This window comes from Pipistrellus hanaki (assembly GCF_964339955.1).
Source record: "Pipistrellus hanaki genome assembly, chromosome: 10".
NCBI lineage: Eukaryota > Metazoa > Chordata > Mammalia > Chiroptera > Vespertilionidae > Pipistrellus > Pipistrellus hanaki.
In genome coordinates, this window is record NC_140512.1 from 3,925,653 (window position 1) to 3,948,655 (window position 23,003).

The following is a 23,003-nucleotide window of genomic DNA, read 5'->3' on the forward strand; positions in this document are numbered from 1 at the left end:
GTCTTTTTCCCACCCACTCCCTAAGAACAGAAGTTCTCTGCTTTTGGCTCTCAGTCTGCTTTTCACTCTTAAGATGGCTGAGAAACCAGAGAGCTTCTGTTTCTGAGAGTTACAGCTGTCAATATTTATATATTAGAAATTAAAACTTAGAAAACGAAAAGAACATTTCATTTTTAAAAATAATGATATATTACACGTTCATATAAACAACATTTTCCCCCTGTAAAAATGTGTTTTCCAATGCATTCCTCCAGTGAGTGAGAAGGTTGGGATCACTTTACCATTTTCAATTCCCCAATGTCCCTCTGAACAGAGCCCGCTGGGTGCTCCCTTCTGCCTTAGACTCCATCTGCCGGGACATGTTGTTTTGGTGGGAACACAGGAAGGAAACCTGGTCTCACACACACACGTGGTGGTGAGAGGGGATGGCATTTTAATGTCCCTTTTCTGTAACTTTGGGTAAGCTTCTCGGATGTTATACGAAAACCTGACAATTGGCAGCTCCTTAGAGACCGATTGGCTGTCTTGTGGAACCGGAAATTACATCCGTGAACTCTTGCCCCTGGTTGCATGGAAAAGCCTTGGCCTGCCGGTGCTCTGAGTGGGTTTTCTCGTGCAGGATCCTGTGCATCACGCACGGGTCATGTAGAGACACTGGTCACTGAGTGAGGAGGGCACGCCAATGCTGATGCATTTATGACAGGACGTTAAACCCACCCTAGTCGCCAGCACCGTCTGCCTCATTGCAAGGCCTTCGCATCCATGGAAGCTGTCACGGCCACGGAAAAGCCAAGTTTTCAAAAATCACATTTTTCTTTGAAAGCTCATATTGTGCCGATTAGCAGTCAATGCTGTTATTTGTTTTCCTTGAAGTGACACGTTCATCTGATTCATTTCGGATAAAATATCTGCTGTATCCAAGACTGGGTAACCATAGTTCACTTTCCAAGTTTTTTTTTTCTTTTTATTTTCTCCAATAAAAAGGGTGTTCCATAGAAAACTTACTGATTCTGCGCTCAAGTCAGCATGCAGGTGCTTGACCTTAAGACAACTATCATGTTTTATTTGTAGCAAAAGTGCTTCATGCATCCTTCTCATTTCATGAGATGAGATTTTAATATATTATATATATATACACATATATACATATATATACACATATATACATATATACATACACACACATTATATATATACATATACACACATAATCTATCTATCTATCTATCTATATATATATATATATATATATATATATATATATATATATATATATAATAGATTTTACAGAGGGAGAGAGATAGAAACATCGATGAGAGAGAAACATAGATCAGCTGCCTCCTGCATGCCCCCTACTGGGGATGAAGCCTGCAACTAAGGTACATACCCTTGATCAAAATTTAACCTGGGACCCTGCAGGCAGATGTTCTATTCACTGAGCCAAACTGGCTAGGGCTCATGCGATGAGATTATTAATAAGTCCTGTGCTTACTTAACAGAATTAGTGACTTCTTTCTGCTTCATAGGCAACGTTTTGAAGGGAGGACCTCCCCCCTATTAAGCCAGTGCGTGCAGGTGGAGACACAGGACTCCGAGTGCAGTTGGGTGCTACTGCTTTGACTCATGCTCAGAGGGCAGCGGTTTTGCCCGCCATTGCTTTTGCACCTTTGGTACAGATGGCTGTGCGGTGCAAAAAGCAAATACTGTCTTAATATTGTTGTGAGAATAGTTTCCACCTTGTGGACCCCCTGAGACACCCCCAGGGGTCCCTGGACCACACTTGGAGAATCATTGATGCAGACTCTATCCAGTCCAATCAGCCTCACCATCTGCAAAAGGCCAATGCTAATTATTTGTTTGGCAAAGTATAATTATAGGACAGCTAATCATGGGCAATTATAGCACATGTAATTTTTGAATAATGGATTTAATAAGGTTATTAAGCTCATTAGTGTTTAGTACTTACATGTCTTTTTTAAAAAACCCCATGAAATTAGGTTAGCAAATCTTAGCGGCAAATCCCTTCTCTCCCATTTTCTATGTTTAATGCCCCAAGTGTCTGGGTTTGCAGTTGCACGCTGCCTTTCAAAACTGTTCTCTCATATAATGCCTATTGGGTCAGAGAATAGGTAACCTCTAACTGTCAGATTCTAGGACACCTTTCATCAAAGATGTGTGTTTAAATGACCTTGAATGGCATTGCCGTGCCACTGGTGACAATGTCTGTCCATTTCCTTCCAAGCGTTAGCTATGTTTCTGGCCCCAGATAGCAAATTTAATCCAGAGGTAGAGAGAGCCAATTGTACTCTAGACAATTCCATCTAATTCACACCCACTTATGTGGACTCTCTGCTCTCACTCTAGGCTCTCCAGCTGGATATGGTAACTTGGTAATTGCTTTTGGTTGTTTTGGCTTTTATAACTTCTTATGGGTAACATCAGCTTCTTTCTCTTTCCTTCCCTCCCTCCCTCCCTCCCTCCCTCCCTCCCTCCCTCCCTCCCTCCCTCCTTCCCTCCCTCCCTTCCTTCCTTCCTTGATCTACAAGTGTTGCCCTATTTTTCCTCCCAGCCCCCTCTGCTCCCCACATTTAAGGAACCTCTTTATCGTTTAGCCCTGGCTTGTAGAACTCCACTGACTGGACCGACTCCTGACCCCACTTTCAGAAGGAGGTGGTTTGGGCAGCCACAAACACGGTTATTTTTTAAGGATCTGGAGTCACCTGTCTCCCTCTCTGGAGTTTGTTTGGAGGAAACGGTGCACATGTAGGATGTTAACAGAGTACCACTGTAATGAATAGCTGGTCAAGCACCCAATATCCCACAAGGCAGGGCTTACCAGGCATGAGCTCGGCTCTCAGAGCACAGTAACCCGGCCTTGAGGAGACATGGCTCCTAGCACTTTTCTAGCTCCGACCCATAAAACGGGCATGTATGGTCTCAGGTACAGCCAGCTAATGGTGGGGAAAAGCATATTTGCTGGGAAGAAGCGAGACCTCTCTCGGCAGGAGTTTCCTCCAATGCTTCTAAAGCAAGCAGCGCCCTGAGGTAGGATGAGGACTTGAACATCATGTGGACCTATAAGCGCTAAGCTTGCACATTGGAGAGAGTGTCAACTCAACTGCATCATGTCCACAAGGCCCAGGGATGCTCAATGTCCCACCTAAGGCCACACAGACCGGACCCCTGTACCTGTACATGCAGTTTATCTCCTAATCTGCCACATGGACTCCGAGGATGGTAGATATGGCTTTTAAAGGAGAAGCCCCCTCTTCCTGAAGTTTGGGTATTGTTTCCTATTCTTCTGGGCCATGGCTTCTTTAACTTAAATAGGATTTTCCTGTGAGTTAATTGCTTTTGGAGGCGATCTGAACACAAAGCACTATTTTCAATCTTAAAAATATATTTTCGGCTTCTCATCATTTCCTTCCTAATGTCAGGTTTCTTGCCCCCAGGCTAACCACCGCATATAGGGTTTTTTCTTTTTATCTTAGAACAACTCAATTTCTTTCTGAATCACATTGGGAGAAAAACAAAGCAAAACACATGATTTTAAGGGTTATTGCTTTTTGAATTCTCTGAAACCAGACAGTCAAGAGAACAGACTCTGTCAAAGTGTCGAAGGATGTAAAGATCCATAGAGTAGTGTTTTGGCACATTTATCTGATATTTTTGTTACTTATATTTTATCTCATCTGTCCTACTTGAATGAGATTTTACTATAGAGATGGGACAAGCCTTATTAAACTTTAAGGCATTTATACCATCTGCGCCCGATTAGGTAGCAAGTACTTAACTATTTTTAAAATAAATGAGTAAAGGTATAGTCAAATAAATTATTCACAAGATGCAATGAATGGCTGTTCCCAGGCCCAGAGTCAACACCCAATCGCACACAGCAAAGTGGACCGTGCCACTCAGACTGTCCACACATGGTCTCTGCCTTCATATCTAGAGCATTAATGCCAGCATGAATCCAGGACCTTGAGACCTGCCTATTAACTTTATGAATATTAATTTCTGCACGGAAATAATCAAGTAAACTTCTTGGTCCCTTGACTCAGAAAACTTTAGCCAGGTGTTGAATATTCTCCATCAGCGGTCAACTCTACAGCCCCCTCACTGGGAATACTCTCTTCTGGCCTGCACTGATAAACAGAATTCATATTGCATCCCACTGGGTGGTGGACTATGTCAGGAGCGGGTTTGTTGTGTGTCATTTGTGTTCTAGAAGTCATTCCTAATAATTCACATCTTAGAAAAAGCCCTATTTTTACAAAGATACACTGAAACCTTTGAAGGTCTGTAAACGTACATACCCACTAGTGGCGTTCAGAAATCCAGTAGCACCAGAAAGTTGGGGCCAGTCAAGCTCATCGGTAAGTGCTGTTGGTAAATTGAAGAAGGATTTCTAAAGAAAAAATAAAGAGGTGATCATCAAAATGGTCATTTGTTTTCTACAAGTAGTAAGGTTATTCACTGCCTAGGCATTGCTCTCTGTCTCTTAATCTCTCTCCTTAAGGAACTTTGGCATTTAAGGCCTCTTAACTTTAACCATCATCAGGACATTCACAAAGATGTGCATCCCTCCTGAACTCGCTCCCCTTCGGCGGCTGTGAAAGATGCAAAGGGCATGGCAGCATAGGCTCATCCTCACTTGAAAGGGATGTTTCAGCAGATGGGTAAACTTCCCACTCTTTCAAACTTGCCGAGATTTTCTCTGTATTTGAGTTTAGATATTCAGGAAATCAATTGCCTGGAGAGTACTAAGACCCAAGCCCACAGCAAAAATGCCTCCTTGAGTTCAAAGCTATGCCCTCAGTCAAGAAGAGGGTGCCTCCTGCCCTCCTTGGGGGTGTCTGACACCTTTAAGAATCTAATTATGGCTCCTTTCCCATGTGTGCTCAACGTGCTCCATGAGTTCAAGGACTCCTGACACAGTGCTGACAGAATTAGGACTCACTGACCACAGCTCCATGGCTTGTGCAAACTCAGAGAGGAGAATGCTCCTGGATGTGTCCCCTTTGTGTTTCTGTAACACATGTCCTTGAGAATGAACACCCCTCTGCTCTAATTTCTAGAGAAAGCTCATCTAGACTGATGTTGTCAGAACAGGGTTGCCAGATGTAGCACATAAATGTCCTGTTAAATTTGGGTTTCAAGAAACACAATGTGGTGTATACACACAATGCAATACTATTCAGCCTTAAAAAAGGAAGTTCTGATACATGTGGCAATATGGACGAAGCTCAAGGACATTATGCTTAATGAGATAAGCCAGTTTCACAGAAAGATAGATATGATTCCACTCGTGTGAGGTTTTTAGAGTTGTCAAACTCATAGAAACAGGAAGTAGGAAGATGAGTGCCAGAGGGGAAATGGGAGTTGATGTTTTGTCAGTAAAGGGTTAGTTTTGTAAGATGAAAGAGTTCTAGAGTCTGGTCCCATGGCAATGTAAATATATAATGTATATTTAAAATTCGTTAAAAATAGTTTGATGTTATGTGTATGTTAGCACAATTAAAAGTGAATTTTTTATGCAAAAATTTTAATTTCAGGTACACAAGGAATAATTTTTAGTGTAAGTATATCCCATGAAGTGTTTGGGATATACTTATATTTCAGAAATTCAAATTGAACTGGGTGTCCTGTATTTTACCTGGGAATCCTAGTTTGGATAAACACCCTGTAAGCCAGTGTTCCCTTTTTGTCTTGGCTGACAGGAAACCTCAATGTCTGGCTACAGGAAGCAGTTTATCTTAATGTCATTGCCTCCATGTGCCCTTTGGGAACTTCCCTTATAGCAATTTACATTGAATTTTTATAATAAATGCACTACTTTGTAATCAGAAAAACACACAATAAAGATACAATTTTAATCATATACTTTATAAAGTGATCCCCCTCCCTGTTGATATTCACCTATAATTGAAAAATAAAATTTAAAAAACATTTACTTTCAAATATTTAATGAGTCACAAGTGTGGCTTTTCCTTTCCTAACAGCCTGAGATTCCATTTCCCTTTGGGAGCCAGGAGGGCCCTCCTGGGAGAGGAAGTGGGCAGGAGGCTGGGCCACGTGCCGTTTGAAAAACTGCATTCAGTGATATGATTGCTTTGATGTGATTGGCTTTGAGATATTAGCTTCATTTTTAATTTTAAAGGAACCTTAAAGAAGGACTCTATAAGTCCTCTGAAGGGGGCATGGGTTGTCCATACTGAAGATGGTGCTGCTCCAGGACCTGGCACACCTCAGCAGGAGGCACCCACACGATCTGCTCAAAATTCCCCCAAATGCTACAACTCAGCTACTCTCTGTTTTGGTTTTCATTTCTCCTGTCACTACAATCAAATGTTTTCTGTGTGTGTGTGTGTGTGTGTGTGTGTGTGTGTGTTATCTTATTGTTTCCCCGTAGGTCTGTCTGTTTATGTATTTGCTGTGGGATCTAAGAATATTCAATTCTGCTACAGAGTTGGGAAAAGCAAACAGAATGGATGAAACACATAAGATGTGTGAAGTCGAGATAGTGAATAAACAGGTAGGTGGCTTGCGAGAGACGTGGGCAGAACTTAGGAGCTGTGTTAAGTACGAATTTCAAACGTAAAAGCTGTGGAAAGTTGAAAGAACAATGCGATGTGCCCCACACACTCTCCCACCTCCTTCTCAGTCGTGTGCACAGGGACAACCCCATGTTGGGAACAGTGGGTAGGGACCTGGCTTTCACGGGAAGTTGCTGGGTAAGAGCTCTGCCGGAGACAGAGGCGTGTCTGACCCCCTCTGAGCCTGGAATAACATGGAGGTGGAGACAATGGTAATTCTGGAATGAGCCCCCAAAGACTTTCCTCTAGGAATCAGGGGACCTGACTTTTATATCTGGCTCTAAAAGTGCAGTAAAGCTCCATGGTTCGAACCTGACACATCAGAAGTTGGGACCATTCTCCATGCAGCCCCATTCTCAGTCAGGGGTGGGTTTCTCAGATACGATTCTCAGCTCCACAGTGGGCAAGAGATGTTGAGGGAGGAGTAGGACAGGGGAGGCAATGGTCAGACACCTGTCTTGGAAGTGGAGTATCCATATTCTTAGTATTCTCCCAGCTGGGAGAGTTCTGGACTCCTCCCTGCTTATCATGATGCCCAACCAGCCCTGGAATCCTCCCCATCAGGATTTCCCCATAAATGGACAGCGCCTGGTGCTGAATCACAGCTGGGAAGAAGGCGGATTTGCACCCGCAGCCAGAGCCCAGGAAGGTCCATCAGTCAGCTGCATAGTTTTTTCCTGGTTATTTGACAAACCTTGAAATAATGCCAATCTGTGTTTTCCCAGTGAAACATTTTAGGCTTCGCGTATGGTGTCATGGCGAGGTGTTATGGTGAGGTTTTAATACTCCTCGCAGTGCAAAATCAGGCAAGATGTGGCTTTGCCAGTGTCTCAGGTTCAGCATCTCCTATGGCTCTGGATTATTCCCCCATGAACCTCAACAGGGCTGTTGGGAGGATGGGAGGCCAGTGAAAGAGGCAGGTGGACAAGTAGAAGCCTTGCCCTAGTTCAGGATGGATCACCAAGTGTCCCTTTCCAAACGGACTGTCCCGGGTGTAAGAGGAGGGGATTTTATGACCAGCCAATGGAAAAGATTGGAGCTGACCAGTGGAAGCCTCCACATATTTTCCTTCCTCAGTGAGTTTGGTAGATAAAAAGGAGAACTAACAGCCCCAAATAGCGAAGATTTTATAGACTCTGGCAAAAAGAGTGTTTAAGTCATATCACATTAAACACTAAATGCCTTATTCATGCAACATTATACCCAAGATCGTTCAGGCATTTAAGGCAGGAAGTATGCAAATTAAGATCTCCCTCATCAACTCCCGATTATGCCTCTTGAGCATGTATGTTCTTAGGAAACTCATCTTAAATGTATCTTAAATGTACATATGTGGGAAGACTTGTTATCTATCAGGAAAAGTGTTCCAAGTCTGTAAAGAGCATCAGAAACTCGATGATTATTAAGGCAAAATGAAGTCAATTTTGCTTCAAAATTCCTTCTGATGTTATCAATTACATAAAATTGTTTTCATGTCCTAATGGCTATGTGTATACTGTTTTGGTGCAATGTTCTTATAAACTAGTACTCTGTGTGTGTATTTTTATGCACTAAGAAAGTCCACTAGTTCTAATTTTTAGTGAATATTGGTAAAAACAAGTATTTTGGATTTGGGAATGTTTTAAGCCTTAGTTTCAACAAGCAACTCATATTTGAGTTTCTCAAAGACATCTTAAGTGAGAGAAAGAATAATAGCATCTATCACACATTCGTCTGATTCTGCCAATTTCCTGATGACAGGGTATATTTTTGGTGCCTTTATTTCACTGTTTACTTTTGAGCCCTCCTGACTAAGCAGCGCTGTGGACAATTGGCCCAGAGTATTCCCTTCTCTAATACTCTTAACTGAGTTAGACCTAAATGGATTATTTTCAAAGATACAGAGTCACTTGGAGGAACCTGCAACAACTGCTGATAGAAAAAGATATGAAAAATGTCATCATTACCATCATTATTATGCTAAGTGAAATAAGCCAGTAGGAGAAAGACAAATACCATATGATTCCACTTATGTGTGGAATCTAATGAACAAAATAAACTAAAACACAGATGAGAAACAGACTCATTGGTACAGAGAACAGACTGACAGCTGTCAGAGGGGAGGGTGTGGGGGGCCTGGGGAAAAAAAAAAAAAAAAAAAAAGGCGAAGGGCTAAGGAAAAACAAAGAAAAAAAAATGATCTAATGTGAGTCCTGTAAGGTTAGTAAGAGGGAGCCAGGCAAAGAGTTTAATTAAGCATTGGAAACGCCAAATATCCCAAGGCTAAATTCATAATATTATGTATAGGGAACACCAACAATCTCCTCCTCCAAATGAACTCCCCAAATACTACATACTAGTTTACCAGTTACCTACAGCTATGTAATAAATTTACTCCAACCTCGGAGGAAAGGCATGGGAGGGTAAGAGACCCACCAGAGGACTTGTGTACACATATGAGCATAACCCATGGACACAGACAGTAGGGAGGGGAGGGCATGTGCTGAGAGGTGGGAGCGGCTGGGGAGAGGTCAATGGGGGAAAAAGGAGACATATGTAATATTTTAAACTATAAATAATTTAAATAAAAAAAACACGACATACACACTGACCAATAACAATAGCTGCTCAGTCTGGGGATGATGCCTATTCAATGCACAAACTTCAACTGGAGCTAAATCCATAATTCTCAGGGGAAAGGCATTGCATTTCTTCTTTGACCCTATGCCAGTTCAAAAACTTATCAGGCAGTGAAGAAATAGTCAAATAAAAAATTCTAGCAAAAATAGAACCTGTAAACATGTAGAAGACAGAATGGCAGGCAATAATCTTTCATCATTTTGCCTGAAAATAGCTCTTTTTATTATTTGTTACCTTGCCGGCTCCTCTTAGCCTCTTCCTTCCCTTTTTCTATTATTTATGATTTCCGCACTAACCCTGTGATTTGTTGATTCGGTGAACTGAAGGCTGCGTCTATCTAACTGTCCCCAGCAAATGAAAACGCATCGCACAGTTGGACGTGACCGAATTCAATTCCTTCCCTCATCACTTGCAGAGCGACTGGAGAACTGCAGCAAAATTCCTAACGGTGAGGAGAACAGGCGTTTAAAATGTCCTGCTGGTACAGAGAACATCACACGCCAGATCTTCCCCGGGGCCCGGGAAATGAATCCTTCCACAACCAGGCCAACAGGGTGCCTCTCAGAGAGGGCGGCTCGCGCCCTCGTTTGGTTTTGTAAAGTGGGGTCACGTCTAAAGTGTCCATCAGGCGGCCATTTTTCCGGGGTGAGGGTAGTGTTCCATTTTCTGAGAGGTGCTGTCTGGAACTTGGCTCTGGCAGAAGCCCAAAGTCCACGGTCAAGCCCCAGAGGTGAGGACATGGGACGCCGTGAGGAGGGCACCCAGTGACCAGGCCTGACTGGGCTCTCACTCCCCTCCCCCAATTCCTTGCTCATATGAAATGAGCTCATTTCCTCCCTCCCCCCTCTCTCATCTCATCCCAAGAAGCCATCACAGAACCTGGCTGCTTCTGTTCCTCTGACTGGCCCACGATGGCCCTGGCGCAGCCTCTGGCCAGAGTCCCCGTCTCCTCACTGTTGTGACATTTCAGCTCTGCCACTGTCGTGTGAAAACGGTCACGGACAGTATGTAAATAAATGGGCTTGCTGCATGCCAATAAAACTTTATCTATAGAAACAGGCGGAGGGCCGCATTTGGCCTGAGGGCCATAGTTTGCTGACCTCTGCTCCTGGGTCTGCCAGACTGTTCCTAGCAGGGCTCCCTGTTAAGCTGCATGATCTTGGGTAAATTAGCTAAGCTCTCAAAGTCTCCATTTTTTTTTCTTTTATGTTTTTTTTTTTTTAATCCTCACCAGAGGATATTTTTTCCATTGCTTTTCAGAGTGGAAGGGAGGGAAGGGGAGAGAGAGAAACATTGATGTGAGAGAGACATATTGACTGGTTGCCTTTTGCATCTGCCCCAACAGGAAGTGGGGAGTGAACCCACAACCCAGATACATGCCCTGGACAGGGAATTGAACCCGTGACCCTTTGGTACACAGGCTGATGCTCTAACCACTGAGAAGCACCACCAAGGCTGAATCTCTGTTTCTTTATCTATGAAATACAACAGGGTCTTTATTATTAAATGAGAGAATACTACGTATAATGCCTGGCATTTGGTAAACACATATTTGCTCAATGTTACGATTATGAGTTTCTGTGTCTGTCTTTCCAACTAGACTTGAAGCTCCTTGAGGTTAGAGACTGCTTTTCACGCCTGGAGCCCCAGAGGCCCACCTTCTCTCTTTCCTCTGTCTCTAATACTGGAGCTGCCACCCTGTTAGTTGGGCACATGGCTGTCCAGCCAGGGCGTGCGCATGGCAGCTCCACTGCAGCCTGGGGGGGCCAGTGACTAGGCTCTGAAGGATGGGGGTGGACGTCTGTGTCAAGTTCTCCCTTTTTCTTCCCTACAGATGGGAGGCAGTCAGGAACAGCCACCTTGGACCCCGGGGAAAGCTGCATGTGGAGGATGTCTGCCGGTCTGGCCAGGCCGGCCTGCCTGCCTGCCTGCCTGCCTCTGGATGATTATGGGAGAAAACCACACTTCCATCGTAAGCCATCGAGCTTTGGGGATTCTTTGTTACAGCAGCTGAGCCTATACCCTGCTTGTTCATAACGGGTCTTCTAAGGACTGACCCACTCAGCTTTCCTGCCAACTCTCGAATGTTACAGACGTGAGGCCATGACTTCTTTGCTCCTTCCCAGTCTTCCCTCCTTTGGGCTTCGTATCAGCCAGGCTTTCAGTTCTTGGCTGGGCGATGCCGTTCCAAATTCCTGCCTCTGGAGTCTGCGGGCCTTCTGTGTTTCATAACGCTCCCTTGATTTTCCTCTAGGAATTAGGGTTTAGCTCACCCATCTGACCAATCTCATAACCACTGACTTGACTAGTAAATCAGGCAGAAGCCAGTCTTGACCCGCAAGCACTTGGCAAGGGCTGAGATGGGTGTTCCTGGTCCTTTCATCCCCCCGGGAAGTGGCCTGGAAGGAAGTGGACAGCTGAATGAACAATGACTGATGGCGTGTAGCAATTGACATTCCAGCCATCCCAGATTATTTTCAATGCCAGAAGCCCCCCTTTCCACATTCCAGGGGGTTTGAGATTCTGAGTGTTCCTCCTGTGATCCGTTAGTTCCACGGGCCCCGTTTCATGGCGGAGGAGCTGGAGGGAGAGGGGCACAAAGCGGCAGACCTAATGAATCAGGAGGCAGGCGACCGCGCTCCCATCTCAGCGGCGAGCCGGACGGCGCAGGTGTCGGTGACTCATGCTGTCTCCCGATGTGGGCACCGCCAGCGAATGTGCGGGAGAGCAGGTGTGGGGCTGAGCGCTTACAATGCCTCTCAGAGCAGGGAGCTCAAAACACCTTCCTCTTGTCGTCTCTCCCAGCACCGAGGGTCTGTCTTTTTCATTCTCGAGCGTGGTGGTGAGAGCCAAGAGCTCGGATGTTTCCGGCAGGGTGAGCCTGCCAGAGCACCCCGCATTGCTGGCAGGTGGGGCCCAGGGGGTCACCTTGGGCAGGAACAACAGGGCCTTGGATTGATCAGGCGGCAGCCAGCCCATCTGGCTTCTGCTCCTGAGCAGGGGCCGGGACAGAGGAGCATCCTGCCTCCTCCTCCATTGCCGGGGGAAGGGACCACCGTGGCGAACACACTCTCCTTCTCTGACAGAGCGACGAGGCCTTGGACTGAGGCCTCTCTTCCTCCCACTGAGCCTGTCACCTGCCAGCCCCCGAGGTGTTTGAGGAGCAGGGAGTGGCATCATGCCCACTGGCACTCACCAACATAATGATCAAAGAAAGCACTCTGCCTCTTAAGTGCTTCTGGAGCCCACATGAAGCGAGGTGAGGCGGCATTTGCATGCTTTATACGTACCATGGAAGTCAGGCAGCAATTCCCGCCGAATGGGAGCGTGCCCTCACTGGGCAGTCCTGGTGCAGGGAGGGGGCAGTCACAGTGTGGGGCGGGGGCAGTCAGCAGCAGTCTCGGGGCCTGAGGCTGATGGCCTGTGCTGTCTGCAGCCAGTGGAGTCTCCAAACCCGACCCACAAGTCAGCTGAGAGGAATGCGTGCAGAGGGCCTGAAAGCCAGGAGCGCCGGCTCTGCGAACATGCATTTTCTGCAGCTGGATAAAGGCTCCTTTCACCCTTGACGAAGCACGAGACTCAACCCGTGCCCGCTTCCCCCCCAGACAGCAGCTGCCAGGCCCTGGAGGAGCCTATAAAGTGCAGGCATCAGTTTCCGCTGGCGAGAGGGACATTCCAGAAATGGAGTTTCAGCGTCGCCTCTCCCTCCGCTCACCCGCCCCCACAGGGCGGCGTGTTTATATTTCGGAGATGATCTCGGAGCAGATGGGGTCCAGGCAGGAGGGTGGCGGCTATGGTGGGCCTTGGGGATCTCCCCACCTTCCTTCCTTTTGCAACAAAACTACTCCAGCAGGGACTGCTTTTCCAGCGGAAGGAAAAGGAAAGACAGCATGCTAGTGTTTTCAGATTTGTTCCTTGTGCTCCTTTGAAGTCTTTCAAAGTTGAGGTCTCCGGTGGGACAAGGAAGCTCATTGCACCATGACTCCTGGGAGCATCTGGGCGGGAAGGAAGGCCATGTCAGAGGAGCGCTGTCACCCAGGCCCCCAGCAGGGAGAGGCTCAGGGCTCTGCTTCTGTGGAGCCACCAGGGAGATTCTTCACACTCTCTTTACTGGACTACAAATGTCTTCCCAAATGAGCTCACTCCTAATCTAATTAGTGGTAAACAGGCCTCCAGGGTGCCTCGCTGCTTACCGGATGGATGGCATGAGCCGGAGAGAAGGGCTGCTATAGGGGAGATCGGCTGTGGCTTCTTTGCGGGGTGCAGTTGGAGCGGGTGACGCGCTGGCAGGGGTGTCTTCGCTTTACAGGGAGACAGAGGCAAGTGCGTGTCTCGTGGCCCCAGGAAGGCAGGCATTACCTATTTGTTCTTTGTGTGTCCCACACGCCTGAGGCTCTCTGAGGACTGGGTTCTTTCTGCTCCGTCTCCACTGTGTCATCAGCCCCCGGCACAGGGCTCGGCGCACAGTAGGCCTTGGTGCACAGTAGGCCTCAGGCTAGTATTTGGTGATAGGTTGTCTGCACTTGCACCAAGCTTTAGAGGCAAACAACCAAAACATGAGGTATGTTCTGAGCTCAACGTACCTCAGGGCTGCCTGCGAGGCGTGGCCCCCTCCCCAGCCTGACTGCCCGTGCAGACGAAGAGGTTCCACGGGTAACGCATTTTAAAGATTGGAAGCTTTTTTTAAAAAAAAGGGGCGGGGAGCATAATCCATAGTAGCAAAAATAAAGAAGCCATAAGTCAGCTTTATATTTAGCCTTGGGGGAATGGGTTAGTAGTTTACGGCTTGTACACTGAAGCAGATTCCGTGGAACAGGGAAGATAATCATCTAAAGACTAAGTTGTGCCCAGCTGGCATGGCTCAGTGGTTGGGGATTACCCATGAACCAGGACAGGTTCGTGGGTCAATTTTCAGGTATGGGCTCGGTTCCCAGTAGGGGACATATAGGAGGCAGCTGATCAGTGATTCTCATCATTGATCTTTTGATCTCTTTCTCCCTGTCCCTTCTCTGAAACCACAAAAATCTATTAAAGACAAAGACTAAACAATGTGGAAATGATTATGATTAGTTCTAATTGTAAAAAGGGAGGATCACCAGTTGCATGCTTGATATTCATGTGACGGCCTTATGGACTCACAATGGAGGCGGAATGCTAGGAAAGAATGGAAAAACACTGAGAAAAGTTTGAGATGATGGGAGAATTTTTTTTTTTTTACTTCTCAAAATAAGTTCTAATGTTGACTTTATGTATTCAGTGTTTTTCTAAGAAAAATATTAAAAGAATATTTCAAAACCAATCTTATACCCCGAAATGTTAAAACAATTCTCTCTGGGTGGTAGTATTAAGTGGAGTTTTAACGATTTGTTAATAATTCCTGCATTCGCTTATTTTTCTCTGTTGAACATTTAACATTTTCAAGGAGCGAAAAGCAATGCAGCAAAGAGGCGTTCTCCCCCTCCTCTCCTTTGGGGCGGACAGACTTCCTTCCCCGCGGGTCTGGGCAGTGGCCCTGGGACTTGCTTTGGCGGATGGGTTGATGGCCCTGCCTGAGTTGTGCGTGACTTTACTTGTGTCTGATTTGAATCCAGCCCATGGCTCTGCAGTGTTTTCACAGCCATTAGCTCACTGAAGCAAACGGCCTTGCTTGAGATGGTTCCTAGCCTTATTCCCAGTGTTACTGGCTAGGTGGCTTGCTTAAGGTGACACCGACAGGAAACGGCTCTGCCTCCTGTCCCCAGGGTGTCTGTAAAGCCAGGCTGTGCTGCGGTAACATCTACATGACAGAGCTGCTACCGAGTCAACAAAGCAGTGCCTTGGTTTCCCTTAGCAGGGTTCCCTGGCCATTTGCTGAAAACAAAAGGAAGCAATTGCCTGTCTTGTATTATAACATTTAGCATATATATGATATACTAGTAAGTTCCTTGAAAACAAAGTAGAAGAAAAGTTACCCAGAACCCTCCCGTCCAAAGGTACCAGGGTTACCCATTGATCCACAGCCTCCAGTGCTCTTTTTCACACATATACACACAGCCTATCTAATAATGAGGGGATATGCAAATTGACTGTCACACCATAACAAAGGTGGCGGCACCCATAGCCACAAGATGGCGGCACCCAGTGCCCTCAGTCCCACCAGAGTATCCAGTCCTTTCAGCCTAGCCAGGGAGGCAGCAGGCACATGTTGCAGTCAGTCCAGCCCTCAGCCCCCCACCCTGGCCACCCAGGACCAGCCCAAGGTGCAGGTAACCAGGGCTGGCTGAGGCTTGCACTGCCGGCAGTGGCAGCAGCAGAGGTGTGATGGGGGCCTTGCCTTCTCCTGATGGCCAGGTCACCTGAGGGCTCCTGGATTGTGAGAGGGGGCAGGCCGAGCTGAGGGAGTCCCAATCCAGTGCATGAATTTTCATGCACCAGGTCTCTAGTATTATATATTCACAACACTGGATCATGCATACCACTTTGTAACATGCTTTTGCCCCTAAAAAATTATCATAAACACATAGTTTCTTGCCAATAAATGTGTCTATAACAGTGGCACTAATGATTGCATATTTCATTTTATGAATGAAATATTAATTTTACATATCCAATTCCCTATTTTTATTTTTTAATCCTTACCCCAGGATATTCTTTCCATTATTATTATTTTTTTTTTTTTTTTAGAGAGAGTGAAAGGGAGGGAGAGAAAACTGAGGATTGAACCTGCAACTGAAGTACGTGCCCTTGACCAGGAATCGAACCCATGACCCTTCCATCCATTGGCTAATGCTCTAACCACTGAGACAAATTGTCCAGGGCATCTAATCCTCTATTTTTAATTTCTTTTCTCATTTTTGCTATTATAACTATCTCTTTGATGAATATTCATGGACATAAATTCTTAAGCAAGTGACTAGTCAGTATTAAAGGTAAATTTCCAGATGTGGAATTACTGGTTAAACCCACAAACATCTTACTGTCACTTTGTACATATTGCCCAAATGCCTTACAGCAAGCATGTCAAACCCAAAGGCTAACAGGAGCCAAATAACCAAGGCATGTGGCCTGCAGGCCCTGAGTTTGACATGCTTGCCTTACAGAGAAGTTCCAACACACCCATTGTACCATAATCCTGCTAATACGGGGCCTTCATCCCTTAACCTCTGTCTACTTGATAGATGACAAGTGATATTACAAGTGATACTACACTGTCGCTTTAACTTGTGTTCCAACAAGACGTGCTGGCTCTCGCTCTGAGTCTGTTGTGACAGCGCCCTCGCATCGTTGGAAAGGAACGGAACTGGAGCGGGTGCGCCTTTTGTGGCAGATTTTGCTGAGCAGGAAAATGTGCACCTGTTTGGAGTTGGCATCGCATTTAGAGAGCGTGGGGGGAATAGACACGAGGCCAGCACAGCCAGGGGATTGCTGCCAACAGTACTTACCAAGGACATTTGTGCGGCCGTGAGCCACTCCGGAGGGATGTGGAAATGAGCCCCGGCCGAGTCTCCCAGCAGCACGATTCCCCTGGGCTCTGACCCTGGAGGCACAATTCAGGTGTGTTATTTATGCTCTCGTGGTCTCAAGCCTCCAGGCGGCGCAGTCAGGGCATCAGATGCCCCCGCGTGTACCCCCCGCACAGGGCACCGCAGCGGGGATGCCAGGCCGCTCTCTGTGAGGTGCAGGGTGAGGGACAGCTCAAGGAGCTCAAGGAGCTTTCCAGGCCATCGAACCCGAGCTCAGCGGTGCGGAGGAAGCAGGAAGTTTGTTCCCAGCTCAGCGGAAACGAACTGCCGGGAGACATCCAGAGTGGAGGACGAGTGAATAAATGGATCAAAGCTTTATCTGGGCTCAGCAATATGCCCTCAATTCTGGTTCTGGAAATTGCTTTGTGGAAAATACACCGATTTCTGATATAATTCACTTTAAGAGTTACTGATCTCATGGAGCAATTCTGATTTATCGAACATGTGATGGGCCCTGAAAGCTCTTAATCCATACACGCAGAAGCACCGGACAGGCGATTCTGGCAATTGATGGAGCGACAGCCTCAGGAAGCCCGAGTGTGTGGAGGTAAGGAACCACTGAATCGGATCCTGGGCCCATCTACACAAATCATCTCCCCCGTGGGCGGTGCACGGACACTTCCAAACGCCTTCCGATCCTGGGAGAAGGAACTGATGCCTCCCGGAGTCAGAGAGGAGAGCCTCCTGCCCCCACGTCCACCCTCACCCCCCAAATCAGCCTCACTCCAGTGGCTTCCTGTCTTGGGCCCGCGACAGCTAGTCCTTGGCCACACAAATGGTGCCGGGGAAGGCCCAGGACACCTGGGAGGGATTGGGACCTGGGCAATTCAAGAGGCTTCCCTCAGGGACCTAAAGGCCCATGCCAGGATCTCCCTTAGATCTGAGTCTATTTACTCATTCCTGCATTCTTTTATTCACCCCACAAGCATTTTTAAACCGTGTAACTAGGCATCAGGTCTTTGCTTGTCCTGCCCCCTTCCTGCCCCTCTGAGAAGGGAACTATAATTAATTATACTTAAGCTGACTGAGGGCAAGGACTGGATTATGTCTGCCCATGAAAACTCAGAGCCAAGTATAGCTCTTGGTACTTAAAAGAATAGATATTCAGGGAATATCTGTTGAATGAATGAATGAATGGAATGAATGAATGAATGAATGGAATGCTTCTAAATGTTGGGGAAAACCATTGGCTAGACCTAAAACAGCGATGCTATCACAGGGTCTCGTTGGGCATCACCGGGAGTGGGTAGTGATGATTCCTCCTAACAGCACTGGTAGCCCAGATGGCCCAGGCACTTAGGATTTAGAATACAGAGCGCAGCTACTTTGGGGAACTCCAATGGCTGCAGCCGGAGGGTTCCCTGAGTCACCCGGTGTGAGTCTTCACCGGGTTGGCAGGGACTCTGTCAGTGTAGGCCCAGGCACCTGAGCTTGTGTTTTGAGGAGGACACGGAGAGGATGAAAAAGTGTCGCCCGCACTGATTTTCTTTCCTGGGGAAGTGCTGGGTTCAGTTACCCTGTTTGCTACGCTGCGGCTTTTTCTAACGTTGTCATTCAGGTTCCCAGTCCGCAGGGAAAGGAGTCCATTACACAAATTCAGTTTTGCTTTCTCTACATCCTGCCTCCTCTTACTAGAATGCTTTTCAATTCCCCTTTGGATTCCTCATGAAAATAAATGTCAACCGGTCATGTGTAAATCCTGGCGTCAGGCACTGCCTCACTTGGGTGGTCTGTTCCCTTCAACTGCCTCAGACAGGAAAAAGCATATTCTGTTGGGACAAACAAACAGACTTTTACATTCTTACCTTCACAGAACTTCTTCTCATAGGGGATTCCGTCTTTTGGATCAACACCCTTTAAAAGAGAAATGACAAAATTAGCGATTTGTCTTTGAATTTATGAGACACATATACCAAATCCTCCCCAAATGGCTTTAAACAATAAATAATTTAAATTAAAAAAAAATAATTGAAAAGGCAAATCAGTAGATAAAACCCTTAAAGTCTCTCTAGTCCTTAATCAGACACATGTGAGGGAGCTGGGCTTTAAGGAACTGGGGTCGGGAGGTGAGGAGAGGTCCAGACCCTGGACTACCTTATCCCAGAGGCTGCCGGCAGGCACTGGAGTGCAGGGTGTTCCTTTGAGGAAGCACAAGGCTCCACCAGTGACCGGGCCAGGGCAGAGCACAGTGTCTTACTGGCCTTCCTCACGATGGCATACCCCAGAGGCAGGGATGGGGCCATGGGACAAGGACGGTCTCACACTGATCACACCTCTGTCCCCCAACTTGACAACGTAGCTTGAGTTTATCAGAACAAGAGCGGCCTTGGGGGTCTTGACACTTTAAGATCTAGTGGGGATGTCTCCTCCTCCTCATGACAAGGCAGGTACCTGGCAGGTGGGGTGACCCCACCTCTGACTAGCCTTAGGAAAAAGAAGACAATGGCTGCCATGACAGGGGGACAGCCCGCGCTTGCCCAAGGCGATGTTCGGGTTGCTGCAAAACTTTGCTAACACCACTCTCCGCTAATTTCACACTCAGAGGCGAGTTCAGAGGTCAGGTGTGGGTGACCTTTAGCAAGACTTATAGGGGCTGCGATGATAATTGGCCAACTTGGCTCAGTGGTTGAGTATTGATCTATGAACCAGGAGGTCATGGTTCAATTCCAAGTCAAGGGCATATGCCCAGGTTGTGGGCTCCATCCCCAGTAGGGGGTGTGCAGGAGGCAGCCAATCAATGATTCTCAGTATTGATGTTTCTCTCTCTCACCCTCTCCCTTCCTCTCTGTAATCAATAAAAAAATGTATTTTTTTAAAAGGGTCTGCGATGAGTAATCCCCACCTCCCGTTAGTGTGGACCCCTCGTGTGTGACCAGAGCCCTCCACCCCTCTTCCCCGCAGCAGAAAGCTGGCTCCAGCCCGTCCTCTCCCTCGGGTGTGACGAACGCAAGGAAGGAGCGGGGTCGGGAGGCAGGCGGAGGTCGCCTCTAGCTGCTCACCCAGATGCCGTTGCAGTTGGAATCCCGAGGCACATCCCAGCGGTCTGGCCTACAGGGAGAACACAGCATCGGTGTGGGCTCTCACTGGTCACTCAGTGCCTGAGCGTCATGAGTACATGCACATGAGTGCCACCCACAGTGTCCGGACAGACAGCAGGCCGCTCAAGGGAGACAGCCCACGCCTCTGCTATCTTGGTTTAGGGTGTTTGCTGGGAGCCGTGGATGAAATGAGGCTTTTCGGGGTTGCCTGGTCCCTGAACTGCGTGGCTGGGAACAGGGCGGATGGGCGCCCTAAAGGAGCCTGCAGGTCACTGTGGTTAGACAGGCAAGGCCGTTGAAGTGCTGCCTCTCCCATCTTGACGCCTGGCTAATTTGACACTTTGGCACCAAAGTCCCAGCTGAGGTGACACATCCATTTCCGGAACTGAAAGATGTGAATGGCTGAACACTAACATGTGGCATGCTCCCCTTGTCCTGGTGGGAGAGAGACTGTCTGGGCCCAGCCCTGCGGGCAGGATGAGGGCAGGAGGCTGGTACCATCCTCAGGCTCTGCTCACATGGCTGTTGCTCCCACGGGGCCATGAGCTCTGAGAGGAGCCTTTCTGTCTCGTTTACCCCTCAGCGGGGCGCAGAGCGCCCGGCCATTAGCAGGGCCTCCCTGAGCCTTTCTTGCACAATCGATGCTCTGGTTTCCCTGAGCTTCCCTTCCATCAGGCCATGGGGGAGGGGCCTTCCCTCTGCTGGCGGGAACCCCTGTGGCTGGGGAAATGAGTGATGCTTCCTGCCTCCTTTCAGGAAGGTAATTTTCAGAATCAGTGACCAGCGGAGACAGTTACCTTCTGCCGGGGTAGGCCATCTCGTCGCTGTCATTGCAGTCTCTCCCTCGCCAGTGGTAGCCACGCAGGGTCTGCAATCCGAGGGCAACGTGGGGAGGGTCAGGTTCTGGTTGATGTGAAATGAGGAGGGGCAGTCGGAGCTGCCGGGCGGGGGGTGGGGTACTGACACCTGCAGTTTTTAACTCCAATAGTCTAGGAACACTAGCGATCATGCTGTGTGAGGTGAAATGTAACATGGAACCAGGGCCAATGACAGGTGGGGTGTGTGGCTGTGAATGTGTGTGGATGTGTGTGCATACATGCTATGGGGTGTGTGCCTGTATGAGGTTGTCTGGGGGGTGCATGTGTGTGAATGTATATGGCACATGCAGTTGTGTATACACGTCTTTTACATATGTGTGCATGTCCACACATATGTGTGTGTTCCTGTGTGTGTATTATGTGCACTTCTACCAACTGCAGAACCATCTAACTCCTTGAACTTTTTAAAAAAAATTTTTTTAATATATATTTTATTGATTTTACACAGAGAGGAATTGAGAGGGACAGAGAGTTAGAAATGTCGATGAGAGAGAAACATCCACCAGCTGCCTCTTGCACACCCCCCACTGGGGATGTGCCCGCAATCAAGGTACAGGCCTTGACCAGAATCAAACCCCGGACCTTTCAGTCCACAGGCCGATGCTCTATCCACTGAGCCAAACCAGTCCTGGCTTTTTTTTTTTTTTTAATTTTTTTAAAAATATATATTTTATTGATTTTACACAGAGAGGAACAGAGAGTTAGAACAGAGAGTCTCATACGCACACTGAGAGGGACAGAGTTAGAAACGTCGATGAGAGAGAAACATCGACCATCCTTGAACTTTTTAAATTAATTACCAGTCTAGTCAGGCTCCAATCAATTGATTGATTTGGTCAGATGTTTAATCATTTCACTGGATAATAGAAAATCTCTAGCTAATGAAGCCGGTCACATGCATTCATTGTATATTGGGCCTGCCTGATTTGAAGACATGATAACACAGAACACTGATTTCACTTCCCCCTTCCCAGGTGGGGTAGCTGAGCTCTCTCTCACTAGGGGGACTTCGTGGCATGTTACCTGCTTGTTTCTTTCTCTGAACACCCTGACACCCACTGCTCTCACTCAAACACGCGCACTTGCGGAGTCTCATACGCACACGCGCACACACTGAGAAAAGTAAGTTGAAGTAGGCTTCAGAATTTCCAAAATAATTCCCAGCGGGCTGCAAAACCATTTCAATCCCCGCGGAGACTCCTGGCTGGGAATGGCTCCAGGAAACAAAGCCCAGGCCTACAGGCCCCTTCGGTGACTCATGCATTATTCAGGCGCCAGAAAGCCGGGGAAACTGTGAGATGGCGTATTATCAGGTTAATAATACACTCCGGGGGAAGCCATCTCGTCTTATTAAAACGATTGTAGGAAGCGATGGGGAAGCCAAGGACCCTCTGGCTACCCGCACCATGCTTACCGGGGAAACACTGTAATTGTCCGAATCGCCATCTCTGAATGGCACCGCGCTCTTTACAGCTCTGGAAGAAAGAAAACACAGCTCCTGGTGAACTAAGAAAATAGAAGCTGTTTGAAAGCAAAGAGACATTTTCTGATGTGGCCAGGCTGGGTGTATGTGACAGAAGCCCATTCTCATACCGGAATAATAAGAGCACCAGGCCAACTTAGCCAGCCTCTTCCCCCACCATCAGAGCTGTTTCCTCTCTGATGCTTAACTCCTGCCCCCCCAGCCCCTCAGAAAGGAGATTGTGTTTGCAGTCCAGTCGGTGCGCTAGACACTTGCAGGTTGAATTTGTGCCATTTGACACAGCCGTTGGTGATGGAAGTCTTTTCTTAAAACTTTCCTCTTGAGCAACTTATGCTGAGAAATTGAGGCATAAGATACGACAGTCTGTATGCATTACGTGAGGCAATGCATGTGTGGGTTTGTGCACAGGTGCACAGGGAAGAGGGCCTACGAAGATAGGGCAGAGACTGCGGCATCCGGGACACCGAGGCTCACTGGCCAGCTCCCGAGGCTGACAGGCAAGCAATGATCCGACCGGGAGCCTCAGAGGGCAGCTCAGAGTGAGCCGGGCCTCAGAGGGACCCTGCAAACACCCTGCTCTCAGACCTGCAGCCTCCAGGATGGGGTGAATAACCAGTTTGTGGATGTTATAGCGACTCTGTAATCCAGTCCTGCAGCCTGCCCCTCACCTCTGCATCTCACCCGAAGGCCCTTGCAATGCGAGCTAGGCCATCCGAAAATGGGCTCCAGTACAGGCCTGGCAGGAGCAAGGATGAGAGCAGAGGGGCGGGTGGGACGGTGTGCCCCAAGGAGCACCTCACAGTCCTAGAAGCATCCCCTGATCAGGGAGCATCTCCGCTCCAGCACCTGAATAGGAGGTAAGCTCCGGGGAGGACAGAGGCCCGGAG

At 47.6% G+C, this 23,003-nt stretch overlaps 1 protein-coding gene across 2 annotated transcripts in view; it reads right to left on the bottom strand.

Moving 5' to 3' along the window:
• The window catches only part of AOAH (acyloxyacyl hydrolase), a 70,762-nt gene that overhangs the window by 18,411 nt on the left and 29,348 nt on the right, over positions 1-23,003 (bottom strand). For both annotated transcript variants that reach the window (XM_084897882.1, XM_084897881.1), the window contains 6 exons: positions 22,048-22,108; positions 20,553-20,623; positions 19,717-19,765; positions 18,523-18,571; positions 16,637-16,731; positions 4,317-4,408 (listed from right to left, as the gene is read on the bottom strand). In XM_084897882.1, the coding sequence (XP_084754008.1) occupies positions 4,317-4,408; positions 16,637-16,731; positions 18,523-18,571; positions 19,717-19,765; positions 20,553-20,623; positions 22,048-22,108 (417 nt within the window). The remainder of the gene's footprint in view (positions 1-4,316; positions 4,409-16,636; positions 16,732-18,522; positions 18,572-19,716; positions 19,766-20,552; positions 20,624-22,047; positions 22,109-23,003) is intronic.